Genomic DNA, 23782 nt, shown 5'->3' with positions numbered 1-23782 from the left:
CTCTCCTTCCCTCCCCTCATCCCACTCCCCCACCACCTTCTCCTCACCCCACCCACCACTTGCTCCTTAGGGTATGGCCTCCCATGGGGAGTCAAGGAAGTCTGTCCCATCACCGCTTTGAGGTCTGACCAAGGCACTCCTCCCCCACTCCAGTGTCTAAGCTGAGAAGGTGCCCCTCTCCCACCCCCAACGCCCCCCTCCCCCTGTGTCTAAGCTGAGCAAGCTGCCCCTCTCCCACCCTCCCACCCCGTCTAAGCTGAGCGAGGTATCTCTCCATAGGAAATGGGCTCCCAAAAGCCAGTTCCTGTACTCAGGATAGATCCTGGACCCACCGCCAGTGGCCTCATAAACTGCCCAGTCCACTGTCACCTGCATTCGGGGGGTCTAGTTCGGTCCTATGCAGGTTCCACAGCTGTCAGGCTGGAGTCCGAGAACTCTCACTAGCTCCGGTCAGTCGTCTGTGGATTTTCCCATCATGGTCTTGACCCCTTCGCTCATACCGCCACCCCCCTTCTCTTCCACTGACTTCAGGGGCTTGGCCTAGTGGTTCGTTGTGGGTCTCCGTATCTGCTTCCATTGGTTACTGGATGAAGGTTTGACGGTTATGGTGGTCCTCAATCTGATTACAGGGGAAGGCCAGTTCAGTCCAGCTCTCCACTATCACTTAGAGTTTTATCTGGGGTCACCCTTGTGTACTCCCGAGAATTTCCCTAGTGCCAGGTTTCTCGCTAATCCCATAATGGCTCCCTCTATCAAGATATTTCTTTCCTTGCTCTCCCTCTCTGTCCTTCACTCAACCTGACCTTCGGATCCCTCACGTTCTCCTCCCCCCTCCCCTACCACCCCCACCCCTCCCTCCCACACTCACTCCCAATTTACTCAGAAGATCTTGTCTATTTCTCCTTTCTAGGAGGATCTACGGATGTTTCTCTTAGGGCCCTCTTTGTTACCTCGCTTCTCTGGGGTTGTGCACTGTAGTCTTGGACACCACTATTTATTTATGTTTGCTTTTAATTATTATTTATGTGCATTGCTGTTTTGCTTATGGTGTCAGACCATTGAGAGCTGCCATGTGGGTGCCAGGAATTGAACCTGAGTCCACTGAGCCAGCTCGCCAGCCCCCAGTGGACGTCACTATTCTCCCTGCAGAGCATCGGAGTGAACAGGGCTCTCAGGGCCCAGCGGGCATGGGCCCGGATTATGTGACCACAGACCAATGCTAGGTCAGGCAGGATGTGGGACACGGACTGGGGAAAGGGAAGACAGCAGGCTGGGAGTGAGTGGGGGGAGGCAGACGTACCCAACCCCCAGGAAATGCACCTGCAGCTGTGGAAAAACTCAACTTTTATTATTACCTGCCTAGTGCAGGAGATTAAAATTGCCTCAAGCTAAGTCCATATATTAGTGTAAAAATCTGTGTCTCTCCCCCCAAAAATGTACAAACCCACGTGATTATAGAAAAACCAATGTGGTAGCTACAATAGAGATCCCCGCCCCCAGCCTCGGGCTATTGATCCCTCCGTCCCCCATCCTAGTATTTACTCCACAGAAACATATAGGCTTTGAGAAGTTCTAGCTGCAGCATAGAGGGTGGGATGGAGGGGCGTGTGATCGAGGATCAGGTCAGGGATCACCCCCGGGTCCAGTGTGTCAGGGGGCGGAACAGAAGGAAGCCAGGGCTGAGGATCGCTGTAGGGGTTAGGCCTCCTTGTCCACCTCGTCCCCCAGTTTCTCAGCTGGCAGTGTCCAGTGTGTAACAGGAAGGTGGCCGGGGCCACAGCCACCTCCCCAGGAACCAGTGTTGTCCAGTGGGGCCCAGGTGCTCCAGTGGGCCTCGTCCAGTGTGCGCCCTGCATTTGCCCCCATCCTTCCCCAAGGGGTGGCTACAAGAAGTCAGGCAGGGTCCCAACCCCAGGGCCAGCTGGGTGGGTGGTGCTCAGGAAGGAACCAGGAAGGGTGCGTGTCCAGTGACAGAGGCTTCAGCTCCTTGGGCAGGCCCAGCCCACCTGCAGAAACGCTGCCTCTCGGGGATGGAAGGGTGGGGTGCCATAGGCTTCTCTGGTGTCCAGCGTCCCCTGGATGGCTCCGGCGGGCGAGGGCTGCAGGGTCCTGAGTTTACACTGTGTTGAGCGCATCGTCTGCCAGGAACCGGTGAAGCTGGGCAAAGGGCGGCCGCTGCTCTGGCTCCCGGCTCCAGCACCGCAGCATCAGCTCATAGAGGGTCTGCGGGCAAGCGGGTGGCCGGGACAGGTACACCTGCGAGACGCCCGCCGTGTGAACGAGAGTTAGGGACAGGTACCCTCACCATAGGGTCTGTCCCCCCGGCCCCTCCCTCAGCTCTGACCTGCCGGCCCTGGTCCCTGAAGAACTCCCCCGCATTCTCGATGACCTGCTCGTCTGTAAGCTGCCCGAAGGGCTGGGACCTGCAGAGCATCAGCACCTCCCACAGGGTCACTCCAAAGGCCCACACGTCACTCGCTGTCGTGAATTTCCCCTGACACACAGAACACAAGGAAGGCAAAGGAAGACCTCAGACAGGAGAGACTCAAAGTCTACCTGGGCTGTCCTACCTGACTCCCGCACCTGCTTCTCTGCTCCTGGCTTCCCCACCCCTCCCCCTGCTCTGGTCCTATCCCTTTCCACCTGCTGGTCCTGAGTCTCTATCCTACCTCTTCTAGCCCATTTCCAACTCTTACCCCCCAGCCCAATACCCACTCTTGGCTCCTGAATCTCCTGTTTCTTCTATTCCCAGTTCCTTGATCCAGGGTACCCTCAATTTTCAAGGGAGAAAAGTAGAGCCCCAGAAAGGCAAGAGGAGTCACAAAATTGGCAGAGGGGCAGCCAGTGTCCCCCCCTAGTCTGCTCCTTTGGGATGCTCACCATGGCAGAGGGGCAGCCAGTGTCCCCACACACACACACCAGTCTTTGGGGTGCTCACCATGGCAGAGGGGCAGCCAGTGTCCCCCCACACACACCAGTCTTTGGGGTGCTCACCATGGCAGAGGGGCAGCCAGTGTCCCCCCACACACACCAGTCTTTGGGGTGCTCACCATGAGGATGCACTCCCAGGCCATCCACCTAATGGGCAGCACTGCCCGGCCCTGCACACGGTAATAATCCCCAGCATAGAGATTCCGGCTCATGCCAAAGTCGGCGATTTTGATGGTGAAATTTTCCCCAACCAAGCAGTTCCTGGTGGCCAGGTCCCGATGCACAAAGTTAAGTGTGGCCAGATACCGCATGCCCGAGGCAATCTGGGCTCCCACGTGCAGCAGCATAGGGTAGCTGAGAGAAGCAGAGAGAAAGTCACAGAGCAGCCCTGGCTCCTCCCCACCTGACGTACTTCTGTCTAGGAGAGGGAGTGGAGCCCACACCTCAGCCACTCTCTGATCCTGGCAGGGAAGAGGTTCAGAATGGGGCAGGTCCTACTCTACCCATCCAATCCCAAGGAGTTCACGCTTTGTTAGGCTGAGGCAAGAGAGAATCATGGAGGCTGCAGTCTCTTCACCTGCTCCTAAGAGCTCAGCCTTCCCGGCCTAGTTCATGGACTACCATGGAGATGAGCTCCTCATCCTAGGCCTGCCCCATGCTCCCCTCCTCCCTCCCCAGCTCAGTGAGGGCCAGGAGACCCATCTGGGGTGCTCTGGGGAAGGTACCTGATTGTGGGGCCCTGGTCAGACTCTCTGTCTCCAGGCACGCCCTGCGCTGCCTTGTTCTCCAGCTGGTGGGCACTGAGGAACTGGTTCAGGTCGCCGTTCTCCATGTAGTCGGTAATCATGCAGAGAGGGTCGTCCTGCACACACACGCCCAGGAGTCGGATGATGTTTGGGTCCTTCAGCCGGGACATGATCTTCACCTCCTTCAGGAAGTCATTCCTGGGGAAGCAGGGAGGAGGCTGGAGAAGTGCCACGGCAGTGCATCCTCCTTCCTCCCCTAAGGGCCTCCCTCCCTCCCTCCAGATACCAGGCTCTGCTGCTCCCTGATTGCCATGGCATCCCCCCTTTTCTAGACATCACCCCTAGTCCTTACCTAGCTAAAGTATGACTACATCATCTCCCCTCCCCCTCTCCCTCCAACCTCTCTAGGCTCTCCATCCACCTTACTCTTCCTCAATCTATGGCCTCTCTTTAATCATTCTTTAATTATTATTGTGTTTTTTTGGTTTTTGTTTTGTTTATGTCTTGGAGCCTGTCCTGGAACTCGCTCTGTAGACCAGGCTGGCCTCAAACTCACTGAGATCCACTGTCTCTGCCTCGCGAGTGCTGGGATTAAAGGCGTGTGCCACCACCACCTGGCTAATTACTGTTGTTATATATACGTGCATGGATAAATCTATGTGTGCACTCTGCCCAATCCATTTAGTGTTAAAGTATGTGTAGGTTGTAAGGCTGGCCACTTGGGACTAGGTAACCCTTCAGGGGGCTGAGCTCTGGGGAGGATGAGCTCTCCCTCTCTCAGAAGTTGTTGGTTGTCTGTATCTCCATCTACGAGTGGGGCCCCGCGTGGTCGCCCCTTTACGCCGGCATGTGCTATCATTATTACTGCCGTGGGTCTCACCTGGCATTTTTGGTGGCATCTGGCCGGAGGATTTTCACTGCCACCAGCAAGGGGTGTCCCTTCTGCACACTGATAGGGAAATCACTACTGACGAGATCTTGAGGGTTCTCTACTTCACACAGGTGCACCTGGAGAGGGAAGGTCATCACTGCGTCACAAGGTCCTCCAAGGCCATGGTGTCAGAGGGGCAGCACAGCACAGTCAAGGAAGCATGCAGCCGTGGCGACAGCCCTAGTCCGGCTCGACGCTGTGGAAGCTGGACAGGCATCCTCCTTATCTTCCCAAACTGGCCCAGGACAGGCACTCTCCTTACCTCCCCAAACTGGCCTTCGCCAAGCTTCTCCTTGAAGCGGAGCCGGGACCGAGGGAAATCCACTCTGGGGGGCCCATCCCCAACTGCCCCTGGGGGCAGGGCGGGCACAGCATAGGTGTTGCCCCCAGTGACGCCCTGCAGGGTAACAATGTCAGCCTCGGCATAATGGGGGACGCTGTTCTGGGGAGGTGGGGGTAGCAGCGGGGTACCGGGCTTCTCGGGTTCCATATAGTCCCCACTGCAGGCTGGAGAGGTGAGGGGAGAGAAGACAGGATGAGGCTTCAGGAGCAGCCCTGAGCGGTACAATTCTTCACGCCCCAATCTCCCAGAGGTCCCAGCCCCTATGTCCCCTCTGTCCCAGCCTCAAACCAGAGAAGGCCGATGCGAGAACTGTGTGCCACACCCAAAAGCTTTCGAGGCAGCACAGGCAGTTAAGCAGAAAGTACCCGAAAATTTCCCCCTCTGGGGGTTTCCTGGCACAACCCTGACCACTAGGTAAGCCTGGGCTGGAAGAGGAACTCCTCCACCCAGCATCTGAGTCATGAGTCTCCTCCATGTTCCAAACCCCCGTCCCACTGATCACCAGCTCCTGCTGCTGCCGGCCCAGCCCCTCCCAGTCACAGTGGCTCCCAATCCCAAACACACCAAGCTCAAAGACAGGCAGAGACAGGGCACACAGAGAGGGGAGGGGGGAAGGTCCTCACAGCAAGAAGTTTACAGACAGGAGGGAGGCAGAGCTGTCCCCTCTAGGCCCTGGGAAAAGGGCCGCAAAGAGGAAGCAACACAGAAAAGAGGAGCAGACAGGAGGGGCAGCGTGAGCCTTCACCTCTGGGACTGTGGAGAGAGGACACAGGGGGGGAGAGGGCAAGCGCCCAGGGTGAGGCCCTCCTCCTCGCAGCTCTAGAGAGAGGGGAGAATAAAGGCGGAGTTACAGAAGAGCGCACCACAGCAGCGTCCTCTCTAGCTCTGGAGAGCAGTGCGAGAGGAGGAGGGGACAGAGCTAAGACCAGCTCGCACAAGCGAGGTCCCCTTGGCTCCAGGGGCCGCAGAGCTTCCAGCTGGGAGCTCAGGAGAGCAGAAAAGGCCACAGTGGGGAAGTGGATAGTGCAAGGTCTGAGGGCTTTCTCTGCCCAGTAGAAGTCCGGGAGCCTGCAGAGCCCAGCAGCAGAGGGGCTTACCCTGCGTGTTGGTGGGTTTGGCCCAGGCGGGTGTGGGGGGGCCCGGGCCTCGAGGGGGACGGGCGTAAGTGGCCAGAAGGAGGCGGTAGGCCGGATTGGAGAGCAGCAACGCTGTCGGGAGAAGGAGGGGGGAGACACGGGGAAGGGATGAGACTCAAGGCTGGACAGACAGGGAGACCTGGAATAAGGCAAGCCTGGGGCTTATGGGACTGAAAGTGCAGGAGACAAGAGATCGAATCACTGAAGGCCCTCAAGAGTGATGGAGAGCTGAGTGGATGATGGATGTGTATGCATGGATGAGTGGATGGTGGATGATGGATGTGTATGCGTGGATGAGTGGATGGTGGATGACGGTGAGTGCAAAAACTGCTGTCTGAGGCTGAATGCTGGAGAAACAAATGGGTTTATGAATATAGATGGATGGACAAGGTTGGGTGGGGGGGTGGATGGGTGGGTGGATGGGTGGATGGATGAGTAGATGGATGGGTGGATGGATGGATGGATGGATGGGTGGATGGATGGATGGGTGGGTGGATGGATGGATGGATGGATGAGTAGATGGATGGATGGATGGATGGGCAGGCGGGTGGATGGATGGGCGGGCGGGTGGGTGGGTGGATGGATGGATGAGTAGATGGATGGGTGGGTGGATGGATGGATGAGTAGATGGATGGGTGGGTGGATGGATGGGTGGCTGGGTGGATGGATGGATGGATGGATGAGTAGATGGATGGATGGATGGATGAGTAGATGGATGGGTGGGTAGGTGGGTGGGTGGATGGGTGAGTGGAAAGAACAAATGTTGAGGGATAAGGAGACAATGACGGCACAACAGAAATCTATGACACAATGACAGGGTGAGACCACTGGCATTCTGGGTAATACACAGGACAACCTTGGGGAGACTAGATGGAGGTACATAGAAATAAGAAAATGAACTGGGACTGGGCATGGACAGTAAAGGAGAAGAGGGGCTAAGACAAGAACACAGGCAGAAGACAAGGCGGGACTGGAACAAGGCAGGCCTTACCAGAGCCATTGGGGACACAGGGCGCAGAATGGGGTGGAGTCCCCCGAGGCCGAGGCTCCTGGTAAGGGGGTGGCTCTCGGGGCCCTGGGCGGTTGTTGATGAGGATGGTGTCCCCAGGGACAGACAGGTGAACTGTCAGCTCCTCTTCCAACACCCGGCGCTCAGCCTTGTCATGAGATTAGACAACATTAATTGAACTACTACTTAACATGGCTTCCTGGGTGTTTGGATTAAAGTCCGGCTATTCTCTCCTCATGGCAACCCCACTTCCCTGATGTCACCCCACAGCACCCAACCACATCTGACCAGGCCCTAATTATCAACTGTAATGGACATCACCCTCCCAGACGTGGGAAGTCCAGGGCAGAAGGAGAGCAGGTGGCCTGACACCCGCCCCCTTCACTCGCTCGTCTCCAGCTTCTGTTCCCAATATTGGTTGGGCTTTGAGAGAGGGACCTCCGACGGATAGAGCTTGGCTGGAGGACAGAAAGTGAGGCTACATTCTGCTCTGGAAGGCCCTGCCTGTTTCAAGGTACCCTAAGGACTCTAGGTTCTTGGTCCTCCCTAGCTCTGGTGAGGTTCGTCTCACAACGCCATGCTTACTCTTGAGAGGGGTCTCTGTTTCCGATATTAAGCCAAGCCCTATAGATCACACTGACCCTGACGGTGCATCTGTCCCGCCCACACACGCCATGCCCCGCCCACCTTGCTGAGCAGCCGGCGCCAGTGCAGCCTCCAGAGCATGAGAGCGATGATAAGCAGTAGGAGCAGGATGATGGCCACCAGGCAGCCGATGAGGATGGCAGTGGGGCTCCCTTCCGCCTTGGCCACTGGCTGTTGGCCCCGGGGCTCCAGCTCTGACAGGGGAGAATGGTCAGCACCACAGCAGGAGGCCTGCCGCACCAGAGGGGAAGGCCCGGGAGGTACTGCGCCCGCCCGAGGACTGCTCACCGAAGTTGCTGAAGTTGGTGGGAGGTGGGCCAGGCGGCCACCAGGGGGCCGGTGGGAAGGAGTCAGAGGAATCATTCATCACATCTGGGGAGAAGGAAGCAAAGAGGAGACTAGTCAGTGTAGGGGACCCGAGGGGATGTCGGTTAGCCAGCTGGTACAGCAGTATGGAAGGTCCCTGGCTGAGGGGAAGTGGAGAGCTCAGGGAGGGGCCTCGTGGGTCTGCAGGCTTAGAGAAGAAGCTCTTTCTCAACGAGGCAGAACAAGAACTGGTCACCCTCTCTCAGATGGATCAGGAATGAGGGACTCATACAGGAAAGAGAGAAGGGAAAGAGAGAGGTCTGGGGACAACCAAGATCCTACACATCTATAATCCTATATATATAAAATATTCTGTCTGTGTGTATGTCTGCAGGCCAGAAGAGGGCACCAGACCTCATTACAGATGGTTGTGAACCACCATGTGGTTGCCAGGAATTGAACTCAGGACCTCTGGAAGAGCAGGCAATGTTCTTAACCACTAAGCCATCTCTCCAGCCCCACATCTATAATCCTTTTTTTTTTAATATTTATTTATTATGTGTACAATGTTCTGTCTGTGTCTATGCCTGCAGGCCAGAAGAGGGCACCAGACCTCATTACAGATGGTTGTGAACCACCATGTGGTTGCTGGGAATTGAACTCAGGACCTTTGGAAGAGCAGGCAATGCTCTTAACCACTGAGCCATCTCTCCAGCCCCCCCACATCTATAATCCTAATGTGTGGGAGGCTGAGGCAGGGGATCACAAGTTTTAGGCTGGTGCAGGTTACATTATAAAACCTGTCTCAAAAAAACAATATTTTTAAAAGATGTATTTATTAAGTTTATAGTGTTCTGTCTGTGTGTATGCCTGCATGCCCAGTGAGATCTCATTACAGATGGTTTTTGATCCACTATGTGGTGGCTGGGAATTGAACTCAGGACCTCAGGAAAAGCAGGCAGGGCTCTTAACCTCTATGCCATCTCTCCAACCTACCCCCCACCACAAATAATTTTTAAAGAGAATCTTTAAAAGTTAAATTTTAAAAAAAGAGTCTCCCTGGGTGTGGTAGTACTCAGACAGCAGAGGCAGGCATGTCTCTATGAGTTCTAGGCCAGCCAGGGCTACATAGTGAGACCTCATCTCAAAAAATACAAAAAGATAAAAAAGAACCTACAAAACACCAAAAGCAAAATAAAATAAAATAAAAACCCACGGAAACCAAACAAATGAAAAAAGACTCTACAGAGGATTGGGGTCTGATTCTTTGGCCTCAGTTTTCGAAGTCTCACGGGTGACAGGTGATATACCAGGAGTCCATATGCTGGGAACACTACAGGGTTAACAGTCAGATAAACCTAAGGACCACAGAGCCAGGTACACTCTGGGACTTACTCGAGATGAACGAGATCTCACTGAAGAGTAACCAGGGTCCTGCGAAGAGGAATCGGCACTGAAGGAAGCGGCCCACGCGGCCACCCAGGGTCACTAAGATGGCCCTGGCTCTGGGGTCTCCGAGGCTGCCCCCCAAGGCATGGCGCACAGGCTCTCCCTCCCAGGCCATGGCGGGGCCTCTTTTAAATCGGCATTCCACCCCGCCAGGGAGGCGGGCTCCCAGCGTGTGCATGTTGTTACAGTGGACCTGAGAAGAGAGGGGAGGGACACTGAGTTGTGGCCGGGAAGCTGCAGCAGCACCATCCCCGGCCCCGGTATCCTCAGGAGGGCGGAGCTCGCTCACCTCCATGGTCTGGAAGGTCCTCAGCCTGTCGAACTCAAACTCCATCTCCACATAGCCACTGGGGAAACTATGGTTGCTCCATCCGACATAGTCATAGCCCGGCCAGACCCGTAGCTCCTGGCTCTGCCTGAAGTCATCCAGCCCTATCACACCGTCGGCCAATTGGCCCAGACCACCATACTGCAGCCTGATTGGAAGGAATGGGAAAGGACTGTTCACACACACACACACACACACACACACACACACACACACACGCACAAACACACACGCACGCACACACACACACACACACGCACGCACGCACATGCACGCACACACACACAGTGGTGGCCTGAACAGCCGATTCTCACTCCGCTCTCCCTGCCCAGCCCACACCAACGTCCTGCAACCCTCTCCCCTCTTGCATGCATCGTACCCCAAACTATCACAAGGTGGGTCGCACACCCTGCTGAAGAGCCACCACGAAGGCACATGGGTCAGTCTATGGTGTGTATATTTAATGTGAGAATTCTCAACAGATGTTCCTAGCCGGGGTGGTGCCTTGCTTTGTTTTTAGAGAATGTCTGACTGGCCTAGAACTTGCTCTGATGCTCCTGCCTCTACCTCCCAAGTACTGGGATTGCAGTTCCAGATGCCCTGCGGCTTTTCTTACGAGGTGATCTTTGTCCGCACTATGGGACACCTCTTTCTAATCCAAACAAAGTGCCCTTTGGGCTAGTGGTCACCTCACTGTCCTTCATTCCTGGTCTGACCTTTTAGACCCCCACCTAACCGGCATTCTCTTCAGCTCTTCCATTTCACTGTTCAGGCTACTCCGTGCTCCACCTCACCTCTCATACACATGGACACCACACACACACAAACACACCACATACACACAAACACACCACAAACACACAAACACACCACATACACATGGACACCACACACACACACAAACACACCACATACACACAAACACACCACATACACACGGATACACCACATACACACGGACACACCACATACACACAAACACACCACATACACACAAACACACCACATACACACGGACACCACACACACACAAACACACCACATACACACAAACACACCACATACACACAAACACACCACATACAAACACACCACACATACACAAACACACCACATACAAACACACCACATACACACGGACACCACACACACACACAAACACACCACATACACACAAACACACCACATACACATGGACACCACACACACACACAAACACACCACATACACACAAACACACCACATACACGCAGACACTACACACACGCGCAAACACACACACATCACACACACATGAACACCACACACACACATACACATCACCTCTCACACACAAATACCTACACACCACATACATACACCCACATACACACGAGCACCACACACATACACATGCAAACACCACACACACACACACCATACACACCACACACACCAAACACACACACACATCACCTCTCACACACAAATACCTACACACCACATACACATGCAAACACCACACACACACCACATACACACCACACACACACATGCACCACACCCTCAGCTACAGCTCTCTCCCATTCCGAGCCCCGCGGAGGCCCTCCCTCTTACCCGCCAGCCGTATATCCATCATAGGTGGAGTCATTGAGATATACCGCCTCAGATAAGTACATGGTCTGCCCCACGGGGGCTGTGTATGACAGGAGCCCATCTGGGAGGGTAGAAAGAGGGGAGTCAGAAGGAGGCATCAGGCCTGAGGGGCGGATTTCAGCCCCTTCTTGTTGGTGTGGAGAAGGCAACACTGCATAGCCTTTCTCCTGACTCAGTGACAGTCCTGACAGACAAGGACTTCTGATGCCCTCTGCCGTCTCTATTTCTTGCTTCCAGGCCCGGAAAGGGGTTCTTGTGGGGCTGAGCTACTCACCCCGCCAGAGGCAGCCATACAGCTCCACCCGCAGACAGACGCTCATGACTCGGTCAGCCCGGGGGTAGAAGCGGACCAGCCGGGCCACCATGGGGGGCCCAAGGTCCTTCAGCACCACTCCACCGGGATCCTCATTACCTGAAATCACCTGAGGGCCAGGGAGGAAAAGGGTGGATGGCTGGGTAGAGCTACAGGTCAGACCTAACCACCCAGGCTTCAGAGGCTCCCTGCCTGCAGCCTGCAGGGGCCACCGAGAGGCTGGCAAGGGGAACATGCAACACTGTGGAATGCAGCTGGGCATTTTCAAAAGGAAGTTTGGAAGCAGTGGGCACTGATACCTCTCGAGGCTCTAAAGGTCTGTCCTCAGTCGTACCCTACCTACCCTCTCCCCTGCCTGCTCCCATGTGTCCCCAAGCCATTCGGGCCGCTGTGCCCAGACCCTTGCCCAGAATCCTATCTCAGCACCCCTGCCCGCTTCACCCCACTCCCTCTGTTCATTCAAAGGACATGATCACCCTGGACCGGACATGATCTCAGTGGTGAAGTCAACCCCTCCTCCCAGGACAGCTGTGAGGAACAAGAGGCAGTATATGGGGCAGAGCCCTGAGGTGGTGCCCAGAGCAGATCTGCAGGAGGAGACATCTCCGAGGAGAACTGGATGGAGGGAGGGGGAGTCTCTGGTGTTGGGAGGAGGCCTTGCCAGGCACAGCGAGCAGCAGGTGATGGTCCCTGACTGTGGGGAGGGGCCCTGGCAACAGAGGCCGTACGGCAGTGTATGTACATGTATGTGGGTCTGGACACACACATGCAGTGTTAGTAGAGACCAGAGGAGGGGGCAAGACCCCCTGGAGCTGAAACTGGGTTCACCCACAGGCTTTGCACTCAAAGAATGGGTTGTTTTGTTTTGTTTCAGTGCTGGGCTGAGAGCTGGGTGTGGCCATCTGATTTACATCAGCTACTGTGTGCTGTTCTCTGAGGAAGGGGTTTGGTAGTTTGTAGAGAGGGACAGAAGCAGGTGGAATAAGGTTTAGACTTCATCTCTGCAGGGTGAAAGAACACACGGCTTAGAGCTGGAAGCGGGGGGTGTACAGTGATGGGGTTCAGAAAATGCCAGAAGGTGGGCACAGAGAGGAACTGAGAGAGAGAGAGAGAGAGAGAGAGAGAGAGAGAGAGAGAGAGAGAGAGAGAGCGCGAGTCACCAATACCATCTTAGTTTGTGGTCATGCGAGGGGGGAGGGGTAATTTCCCCAAGCTGAGAACAAGAAAAAGAAACAGATTTGGGATAAGAGTGGGGACTGAGGTCCACTGGAGAGGCCACAGGATGTTAAGAGGTGGCCAGGCTGGCAAGGAGAAGAGCAATCCTCCCCAGGTGCCTCACCTCCTGACCCCAGCGGTCCTTCCAGTCCATCCAGCGGCGGCCATCTCGGGAGTAGCGCAATCGGTAGCTGCGGGAGAACTCTTTGCCCAGGCCCCCAGCGTGGCGGCCCTGTGTGCCCACCAGAGCCACCAGGTGCAGCCTCCGAAGGTCCACCTGCAGGTACTCCTCCTCTTTGGGGAACACGGGCCCTGCAGGGCACCATGCGCCATCTCCGTCACTGCTCTCCAGCCTGGGAGGAAGGAGGAGGTTTTTATTTTTGAGACAATGTCATTTGTAGCTCAGGCTGGCCTCACTATGTAACCTCAAACTTCTGTTCTTCCTGCTTCTGCCTCCTGAGTGATGGGATTATAGCATTCAACACCACACCCATTTATGGGTGCAGGGAATTGAATAAAGAGTTTTATAGTAGCTGGGTACCCTAACTGAGCCACACTGCCAGCCTAGTCGTGGGTCTATGTGGAGCCTATTTCCACTACATGGCATATGTCTCGCTGGGCCGGGGCCTTCTCAAAAGCCCCTTGGCCTGTGCAGAGGGGGGTCCACTTAAGAGCTCCCCCACCCCCCGTTTCAGGTACCTGCTGTGGCGGGCAGCAGTGGAATCTGACCAGGAGCTGGACACGGAGATGTCGCTGTCGGGAATGGTGCGGTCCTGCATGCCCAGGGCATAGCGGCACTTGGCTGAAGGACATAGGATGGGTCAGGGTCCCCCCAACTCTCTGACTCCCAAGCTGTATTCCTCAGAGACCCAAGATTCAGTTTCCTTACCAGGGTCAAAATGTCCCTTCATGTCAGCATCTCCAATGGTCACCAAGAGTAGCAGCAGCAGTAGAGATGAGAGGGTCCCTGTCCCCATCGCTCCTGATCCCTCCAGCCTATGGAGGAGGGGACAGCATCTCTGCAGGGGACAAACAGGGAGAAGGTCTGCTCACCAAGGGATCTAGGTATAGACATCAACAAGAGACAGACAGGAGGGCAGCTTTGGGAATGAGAAGAGTAAGTTGCTGTTTGAAGCAAGGTTCTACTTTTAGACTGCCTCCTACACATCGGGTCCGGCCGAGCCTTAAACCAGAGTCCATAACTTCATCATCAGCCACTTTATAAGGTAGATGTTATGATCCATATTTAACACACAAAGAAACCAGAGATCTGTTCATTAAATAACATGCCTAAAGTCCCACCCCCAATCAATAGAGAAAATAAAAACAAAAACAAAAGTAAAAACAAAACAATGGCTACAAAAATGTAGGCAACGCACAGAAGAGAAGGGCGTAATAGTTATAATAAACTAAGAGTTCTTATAAATAGATAAAGAAACAATTTTATAAACAACCCAGTATAGAAATGGCCCAAGACTCTGAGTATTCTCTTCATAGAAAAGCAGAGCCAACATGTTTAAAATATATATTTTAAAACATATCCAAGTTCACTGGAATTAGAAAAATACAAATCAGACTGACAAAGGAATGCTTCTTTTTTTTGAGACAGGGTCTTCTGGTGTAGCCCAAGCTGGCCTCAAACTTACTATACATCCTAAGGCTGGTCTTTTACTTGGCAGAAATCCTCCTGCCTCCATATCCCAAATGCTGGAATTACAGATACACACTTGACACCTAACCTGACAAAGTATTTTTTAAGGTTTATTTTTAGGGCTAGAGAGATGGCTCAGAGGCTAAGAGCATTGCCTGCTCTTCCAAAGGTCCTGAGTTCAATTCCCAACAACCACATGGTGGCTTACAACCATCTGTATTGAGGTCTGGTGCCCTCTACTGGCCTGCAGGCATACACGCAGAAAGAATATCGTATACATAATAAATAAATATTAAAAAAGAAAACCTTTTAAAAAAAGATTTATTTTAAAAATTTTTATGCATATCAGTCTGTCTGTATGTGTGCTTTGTGCATGCAGTACCTGAAGAGGCCAGAAGAGGGAAGCAGAGCTCCTAGAACCTGAGTTACAGATGGTTATGAGTGGTCACCACGTGGGTGCTGGGTCCTCTGCCAGAGCAGTAAGTGCTCTTAACCACTAAGCCATCTCTCCAAGGGTTCTATCTTCCATGGAAAGAGGAACAAAAGGGAAACCACCATTCGGGGGAGGGGGATGTGCTGTTATAGTATCAGAATCTACTTGGTAAGCAATCTAGCAATATGAGCATGCCAGATGGTGCAAACACAGGGAACAGGAGAAGTAAGAACTCAAAACTGTCCCCAGAAATCCCTAAACTATGTGAGTGCCCATGGGGGTGTTCTGGGAGTTTGGGGGCATTCATTTTCTATGTAGCTGTGAAAACACAAAAAGGGGAGGGCCAGAGAGACGATGCGGGGTTAGGCACTTGGCTCCAAGCTCAAGGACCTGAGTTCTATCCCCGGGACTCACAAGTGGAAAGAAAAAATGGGGTTGAAGGTGAAAACTGACCCTTCTTATGTTTCTGAGACAGGGTCTCTCTACATAGCACCGGCTAGCCCAGAACTCTGTAGACCAGGCTGGCTGTAAGCCCCCAGAGCTTCACCTTTCTACCCCCTGAGTGCTGGGATTAAAGGTGTGCGCCACTACCAGCCATCCTTGGACCCATATACACGAAAATAAATGTAACTAACAGCAGTTCACAACCATCTGTAACTCAAGTCCTAGGGGATCCCACGCTCTCTTCTGGCCTCCAAGGGCACCATGCATGCGTGGTGGTGCACAGACATACATGTAAGCCCAAACACCCATACATATAAAATAATAATTATAATAATACATTTGAAAGAAAGGCAGGGTGTGGTAGCATACACCAGCAATTCACTCGAGAGGTGAGAGACCAGGAGGTCAGTCTCAGCCTTGTTCTAAAGTCGAAGCTAGCCTGGGCTATATAAGACCCCGAGTCAAACACCAAAACCAAAAGCCAACAAAAGTAACGAAGTACGGGCTGGAGAGATGGCTGAACAGTGAAGAACATTTGCTGCTCTTACAGAGGACCAGGCTCAGTTCCTAGTTTCCATACTACGGCTCACAACCATCCATAACTCCAGTTCTAGGGAATCCAATGCCTTCTTCTGAGCTCCGTGGGTACCAGGTACACACAGACATCACAGACATGCAGGCAGGCAAAGCACTCATAAAGAGAATATATATATACATATATATTTTTTTAAGCATTGTTATTATTGCTGTTCTATTTATTTATTTATTTATTATGTATACAATATTCTGTCTGTGTGTATGTCCGCAGGCCAGAAGAGGGCACCAGACCTCATTACATATGGTTGTGAGCCACCATGTGGTTGCCGGGAATTGAACTCAGGACCTTTGGAAGAGCAGGCAATGCTCTTAACCACTGAGCCATCTCTCCAGCCCATATACATATATATTAAGATGATTTTAAATTGAAAATAGTATGAATCTGACCTGGCATGTGTCCCCCATGTCCCCCATGCCACTGCTCAACACGGAAAGCCAGACTCAGAACTGCGGGAACTACTACACCCCGAGAAAGCAAAGGACAAACAAACCCACGTCTGTTCACACTCTCACATGTATGTCTAGTGAGGCTGTGCGTGACCGTGAACAGGGAAGCGCACACGAAGAGGAGAGAGGTTGGCTGTGTCCGCTCTCTAAACTTGCGAGACTGGCAAAGCCAGGTAGCGTATAAACCAATGTAAAACTTAACTCTGGTTTCCAAAACCTAAGTCCTAGAGTTTAGTTGGCTTATTGAGGAAAATACAATAGAAATACCAGCTAGCCTGAGCCCCTCAAACCTCTAAGGGCGAGACTCCATCCATGTCCAACCTGATGGTCCCTCTGCAGTTCCTTATGTCACTGTGGCAGTCAGACCAGCAGACTGGACATCCTCTGACGGTTGTCAGACTCAGGACCCCACCTAGACCCTCAGGGTCAGAGTCTCCATGTAATGGTTTTCTTTCTCTATTCCTTCTGGGGTACATGCATCCTCTGTCCCGGGGAAAGAGAAGCTCTCCTGACACCTGGCAGTGCCTGAGGTCTGTACTGAATTTTAAAGATCCTGGAATCCAGAGGGACACCTACTGAGCCTCTGACAGCCCTGCCACCAGGTACCCCCAGCTCTCCTTGCTCTGCCTTTAACATCCCAGTTCCCCCAAGTTCCAACTTACTGAGGGTAGCAGAAGGCCTTGAGCAGAGAAGACTGAGTTGCCTTGGAGACGAGGGCGGGCTTAACTACGGGGAAGCCAGGTCACCCCAGGAGGTAGGAGGAGTTGGGGGGAGTCTCCCCCATCCCTTTGTCCTCCAGCTGCTCCCATAATGCTCTAGGGCAGGAATGTAAGAGGCAGCTGAGACCCCCCCCCATCATTGAAGCAGCAGCTGACTGGGTTGCCAGAAGCCACTTGGCTATCAAAGGAGAGCCTAGAACCAAAAGACACCATAACCAGTCCCTTGGGGGGTACAGCCCCATGGTGCAGGGGAGCGGGCTGCTGGGCCTGGGAAGCCTGGCAGGGAATTCCTGGGTGCCACTCTCCACCCCCACCTCTGCAGAAACAGCAAGGCCCTTGTTCTCCTGAGTAACCTTCATGCCTATCCCAGATGAGTCATCAGAGCCAGACAGTGCTGAGAGGAGCCTGGGGCAGAGATACAAAGCCAGGCGGGGACAGGAGGCAGGGGGAGACGGAGCAGAAACACAAAGCTGGAGGTAAACAGCAGGGCGCCTAGCCAAGCGGAGGAGCTGCAGAAGCATGCCGGCAAGGTCTGGGGCAGTCCCTTTCTCTGTCCCCTAGGTCTTGATTCCCACAGCCAGACAGGCTTGGAAGTCCCACCTCACTGGCACCTGACCTGGCCCTTCTTCAACCAATTACAAGCCAAGGGTCAGGACTGTCAGCCTCGGGCTCTTCATTCTTTCCTGAACTCCATCCCCTAGTCCAGAGCACTCCGCCCACACAGCTCCACACAGGTACACACGCAGGTGGAGTGTTAACAAGCCCACTGGAAACACCAGAGTAAACTAAGTGACCACGCTCACATCTCCAGGTGCCTCACCACCTCTCTCTCTCTCTCTCTCTCTCTCTCTCTCTCTCTCTCTCTCTCTCTCTCTCTCTCACACACACACACACACACACACACACACACATTCTTTTTCTTAACTCCTGACCCTCCTGCCTGTTCAGCATATCCTGCTGGCCTATGTCCCACTGAGACCAGCTCACACACGACTCTTATCCACGCCACACACACCTTAGCATCTTTTGTTGTGTGTTTCATTGCTTTATGTTTTTTAAGTGGGCAGCTGGTTGATTGGCTGGAGGAATTTTTGTTGTTATTCTGGTTCTTTTGAGACAGGGTCTCACTATATAGTCTTGGTGGGCCTGGGACTAGCTAGGTAGACCAGGCTGGCCTTGAATTAATCAGGAGCCCCTTGCCTCTCTCTCCTGAGTGCTGGGATTAAAGACGTGTTCCACTACAGCAAGAGAGTGGATTGGTTTTCTGAGACAAGGTCTCAAGTATTGAAGCCTCCAAACTCACGATGATGCTAAGGCAGGCTGACCTTTAACTCTTGATCCGACTGCCTCCACCAATCGGGTGATTACAGGTGTGTGCCACGCACCCCGAGGTCATCCATACAGCCAGATCTCACCGTTTAGCTAGCGAGTTGCCACCTTTAGACACCTGTGAATACTAACTGGCAGACACAGGCTGCGTTGATCAGAAGACAATGGGGAACCCACTCAGGATTCCCCAGAGAACTGCCCCTCCCAAACACGCATGGGTGACTAAGCCAGAGGGAAGCCGAGAGCAGGTGGGGACAGGTGGAACTGGGGTGGGAAAAGCAGCAGGAAGCACAAGGCCATTTCTTCACTTTCTCACTCATTCTGCCGTGACCCGTCTCTACAGTGCCGCCAGGGTCTGGACACACCTCCATCCTCCTCAGCCAGTCAGTCCCAAGTCTGCCGGGCGGTGGCTGGGAGAAGGGGTGCTGGACAGGAATGCCCGGCCAGAGGGTACCCTGGGAGCGTTGCTCATTGGGCGGTGATTTCGTCTCTTGGCACGACCCGGCAACCACCGAGCGTGGCTGGTCTGGTAGGTTGGGCGTCAGGCTGGCTCCCTCTGGCTGGGTCAGCTTAACAGAGCATGCTCGTAGGCACGGCACCAGGAACACGGATAGGATGACTCAGTGGGCTACATATGCGCACCTGTCCTCTTGGGGCTCGGTTCTCCCCTCACCCAGGAAAAGAGAAATCCTTCCCTACACAAGAAAACACTTTCTCGGAAAGTCAGGGTCCTCTCTGTTTCGGATGGGGAAACCGAAACCCCAAGCGGCGGACCAAGCTGGGGCTTCCCAACCCGCGCCCCCTGCCTCCTGCTCTTCCCCACCTCGCTCCCTACCTCTCATCGCTCTCCCGGGCCGACTCAGGCGTCCGGCCCCGCTTTGGGGCCTCCTCGGCGGCGGGGCACGGGAGGGGAGCGCAGGCGCCGGCGGGGCTCGGGTGTCGGGAGGCGGCTCCCGCGAGCAGCTGTCGGGGGCCTGTTCCGGGGAGAGGAGCCAGCGCGGGGCCGGATCGCGCCCAGGCGCCGCCTCCCCGCGCCCGTCCCCCGCCCGTCCCCCGCCCGTCCTCCCGCCCCGGCGCCCGCGCTCCCACGCCCGGCGCCGCCCCTCGTTTCTCTCCGAGCTCGGAGCCCGCCCCGCAGTTCCCCCTGCGCCCCTCGCCTCCTCTAGGTGATCCGCATGCCCATCCCCCGCCACCCGGGAGGCTAGGGTACAGCAGCACCAGCAGGACCCCCACGCCGTGGCCCCGCTGGGAGATGGTTCCCCCCCTTTTCTGGGCTCGGTTCCTGGAGAGAGGGGGAGAGAGGCGCGGAGGAGCAGCCCCAGGGCACGCAGGAAGCAGCGGGTTCCCACAGGCCCAGCACGGGAGCGAGAACGGGAACCCGGCTGGGGGAAGGGAGCCGGGCTCACCTGTCTAGCTAGACTCACTTGGTTCTCACCCCACCCCACTTTGCTACCTTTTAGCACCCTCCCCCCCCCACTCCCAACTTAGATCATCCTCGAGCCTGAGGGTGGGACACACTCTTAGTCTCCACTTCTCTTCGTCCCCTTCTTCCAGAACCTCTCTCCAGCTCTGCAGCTCCCCCCTGTTCTCTCAGGAGCCCAGAAGTCCAGACTCCCAGGCTCTGGGTCCCCCTGGGCTCCCTCTCCATCCAGGCTAGCTCTGGAGTTCTCCTCAGGCAAGCCTTCCTCAGTTCCCAGCCAGCTCAGTCCCTGGTGGGAGCCGCAGAGTCTGGTTTCTGGCAAGGAGAAGCGCAAAATGGAGCCAGGACGAGGAGGGGGGGTGGAGGAGAAAGATAGAGAGGCGCCCTGAAAATCACATGCTGCCCCAAAAGACTGGAACGCAAGACCCAGGGATGCAAGAAAACAACGATAGGGGAGAGCTGCTGAGCCTCGGAAGGGAGAGATGGGGGCAGAAGCGGGGCCACAACAGAGCTGGTGTGGGAGGTGTTCTGTCCCGTTCAGCACCACCTGTGAGTCCTGCCTCTCTCTACAATGTCAGATCACAGTAAAGTCTCCAGCAACCTTGCCGGTCTCACCACCCTGTTGCACCTCCTGATTCAAAACTCACACTCAAAAGCATTTCCAAAGACTCTCGAGAAAAACCAGACAAGAACAGAAAAGGCTACCAGGAAGATAAGCGGCCCCTAGGGAGAAGCCAAGGCAGGCTAGATATCCAGTTTACAAACCAGGGACGCTCCCGCTGCTGAAGGGCCTGCTAATAGCCCTCGTGGACACGGGGAGAATTGCCTCAGGCCTTTCCACCGAGCCCTTAGGGACACCGCTCCCCCCACCCCCAATTACGTACCCCTCTGCAGACAGCAATAGGAAATCTGGGCCCTGCAGAGGCTGGGCGGGGTGTGGAGTCCGACTGGGGGTGGGGCCAAGGCTTCACGGTAACCTCACCTGCGACGTTAACAGCCCCTCCTCCCAGGAGAGACGCTCTGGGGAAGCCCGGGATAGGCGGAACTTGAGCTCCTCACACCCCGTGGGACATTGCACGCCCCAGACTCACACTGACCAGTGAAGGGTCCATGGGAGGGATGGAGGGAGCCAGTCTTGAAGCCTCTGACCCTCTGACACCCTCCCAGGGAAAATTCCTAGTCGGTGATGCCCACCTCGCCCCAGTCCAGGGCTGGAGAAGTAGGAGGGACACAGGCCTGGGGCCCAGCGGAGTCAAGTGACAGCAGAAAGGGAGCTGGAGCCGGCTGGAATGTGCTGCTTGGAGCCCAGATTCCCAGGGGCCAGAGAGGGAAATCCCAGCCATTCAGGGGCCTACAGAGCTGAGCTAAGAACCAAGAGTGTGCCCATCCGTGGCTCCGCAAGCCCCCACCGTACCCTAGAACCTGGGAAGGGCTCTTGGCTTCTCGCTCTTGCACACTCTCCTATGCGGGGCTGATTTTTCCCCCCTGCAAGCCCAGGAAGAAGAGGAGAAACAGCTGGGGGAAAATATGAAGAAAGGCACGCGGGAGAAATAAGAGCTCAGCCGCGGGCCTGCAGACCACCCGCCACTGCAGAGAAGCCGGCCAGAAGCAGGGAGAGGAGGGTGACCGGATGGGCCCACCCTCACCACCCCCAACAGACACCAGCCATAGTCCCTGCCCTGAGATGCAGCTGCCTCCGGGGAAGCAGGTTGGGTCAGCAGCTGGGAAGAGTGGGAAGCCTCTGGTGGGTGGGTGGGGAGGGGCAGGATAGGAAGCTGGAAAAGACCCTAGCCTTGGGTCATATTTTAAAACCACTGTGTTCAAATGGGAAACTGAGGCCTGGGGTATGGGGACAAAGGAAGATAAATCTGGGGCATCAAAGGCATAAATTAGGACAGAAAAAGGAGAGAGATTAGCCGTGGATAGGATAGTCTGGGAAAGGGACCCAGAAGGGATGGAGGACTAGGGGAGAGAGACAATGGTGACAGGACCCAGCAGGGGGGGAGCACAGAGCTGACTCCAGAGAGGGGAGTAAGGCAGATGGAGCCAAAGTGGAAGATGGGAGGTAGAGGAAGGAGAAAGGATTGAATGGAGGGGAGCTGATCAGACACAGAAGGAAAGCAAAGGTTTGGGAAGGGATGGAGAAAACAGAGAGGGAAGGTTGGAATGAAATTAAGATATGGGGGAGGCATGGAGTTTGAATGAAAGAAAAAGGGAGAGAGAGAGGAAGGGAAAGAGGGAGGGAGGGAGAACGGGGGGGGGGGGAGCAGACCTAGAAAGGAAGGACAACCTCAAGATAGATGGAAGGCCCAGAGATGGAATTGATCCTGTCTCCAGGCTGCCGGCCACCAAGGCCCCGCCCGCTGGCTCGTCAACCTGTTTCGGCCCAAGGCCTCCATCCTTTTCCCCTCCCACCACGCCTCCAGGCCTACCTGGTCCCTCCTCATAAAGGCAAAGGCCGCCCAGCCCCAAGGTCTGCTCCTGTTCTCCCAGGTGAGGTCTGACTTCCTCCTTCTCACCTCCAGGTTCTCCTGGGTTTCAGTGTCCCTAGGCTCAGACCTTTGAGAATCCAGATCTGAGGCCGTTGAAGCCTCCAGGCTTTGTCCAAGCTCCAGCCTCAGGGGCCCAAGAGCAGCTGCCCTGGCCAGCTGCGGCTGGCTTCAAGGTGACCATGGCAACCCAGCCCCGCTCCCCTCGCTGAGCCTCTCAGCCCCCGCAGAGAGGGAGGGGACGGCCTAACCCAGAGAAAGGGAGGGGAGACAGAGTGAAACTGGACCAAAAGGGTCTCTAGACAAAGAGACCCCCAGACAAAGGCCGCTCGGGAGGTGAGCAGGCGCTGGCTGCAGCCAAAGGCTTAGAGCTGTGTTCGCCCAGCAGAGCAGAGGACAAGGTGGGATGTGGGGGCTGAAGTTGGAAACAGAACGGTTTAGAACTAAGGGTGGTCCTTTCGGGACCTCCTTCTGAGTCCTCAACAATGCACCCCCTCCCCCTTTTCTGGAACTTTGGTTTTGTTCCCTGAGAAGAATCCCTGTTTCTTAACTGGCTGTCACAAAAGCGTTCTACTGCGAGGGCTCCCCTGCTTTAGCAATGGCCCACAGAAGCCCCCGAAGCCAAAAGGCAACTTCTGTTTCCAGGAGTTCGTCTGCTCTATGAAAAAGGCATCTTCAGAGGACTCCGGTCGGTGCTCTGAAAACTGAATCCCAAACCAAAAGACATTGACTGATTGGGCCGGCAGGGGGGGGGGGAGGTGACAACTCTCAGCACGTGAGAGGAAGCCGGGCTCTGCGCTCGCTTTCAGAAAGGTTGACTCCCTGTCCCATCTGCCTTCCCTTGGCTGAGTCTCCACAGTGCAGTTCCCTCCCACTAAGATGAGGGGCCCCGGAGTTCGTGTGGGCGGTAACTGCGCTGGCCTCAGCTTCCTTTGCGGCTTTCCGAAGTGTCGCCGAGGATCTCTGAGTCCCGCCTCCTAATCCATTTCACAGAGTTGGTAAGACTTTGCACGGGGCAGGACTCTGATAGAGCTCAGAGCGGTGGGGATGGAGCATGCTCTCTTCAAGGGTTTCGCCTCCAGGGGGAGAGTGTAGTAGGCACAGAAGGCAGGCTCCACGTGCCGTAGACAGAGCTGGAAAGAGCTATGGGAGCCAGGAGAGAGTCAGGATGTGTTCTCCTGAGAGGGGTGGGAGGAGACTGAGTGAGGCCTCTGTGAGAGCACAACTTCAAGCCGGTCTAGGTGAGGTCAAGATCTGCGGATGAGG

At 55.0% G+C, this 23782-nt stretch overlaps 1 protein-coding gene across 13 annotated transcripts; it reads right to left on the bottom strand.

Moving 5' to 3' along the window:
• Positions 1 to 1327: 1327 nt before the first annotated feature.
• On the bottom strand, positions 1328 to 22674 carry Ddr1 (discoidin domain receptor tyrosine kinase 1). 13 transcript variants are annotated; one of them, XM_075979311.1, is made up of 19 exons: positions 19443 to 20036; positions 17222 to 17374; positions 13877 to 14006; positions 13687 to 13789; positions 13112 to 13340; positions 11734 to 11881; positions 11421 to 11520; positions 9786 to 9972; positions 9443 to 9689; positions 8030 to 8113; positions 7784 to 7935; positions 7079 to 7244; positions 6049 to 6159; positions 4871 to 5115; positions 4558 to 4685; positions 3657 to 3875; positions 3051 to 3285; positions 2345 to 2494; positions 1328 to 2256 (listed from the first exon to the last, which is right to left on the bottom strand). In XM_075979311.1, exons 3-19 carry the CDS (start codon positions 13962 to 13964, stop codon positions 2116 to 2118), a joined length of 2733 nt encoding a protein of 910 aa, XP_075835426.1. In that variant the 5' UTR covers positions 13965 to 14006; positions 17222 to 17374; positions 19443 to 20036; the 3' UTR covers positions 1328 to 2115. The 13 variants fall into 13 exon arrangements, with proteins under 13 accessions (XP_075835426.1, XP_075835427.1, XP_075835424.1 ...); XM_075979312.1 differs by lacking the exon at positions 19443 to 20036 and adding an exon at positions 18973 to 19356; XM_075979309.1 differs by lacking the exons at positions 17222 to 17374; positions 19443 to 20036 and adding an exon at positions 22460 to 22624.
• Positions 22675 to 23782: the final 1108 nt, after the last annotated feature.

The sequence above is a fragment of the Microtus pennsylvanicus genome, chromosome 7 (genome assembly GCF_037038515.1).
Source record: "Microtus pennsylvanicus isolate mMicPen1 chromosome 7, mMicPen1.hap1, whole genome shotgun sequence".
Classification (NCBI taxonomy): Eukaryota; Metazoa; Chordata; class Mammalia; order Rodentia; family Cricetidae; genus Microtus; species Microtus pennsylvanicus.
This window is presented reverse-complemented; position numbering and strand designations above follow the sequence as displayed.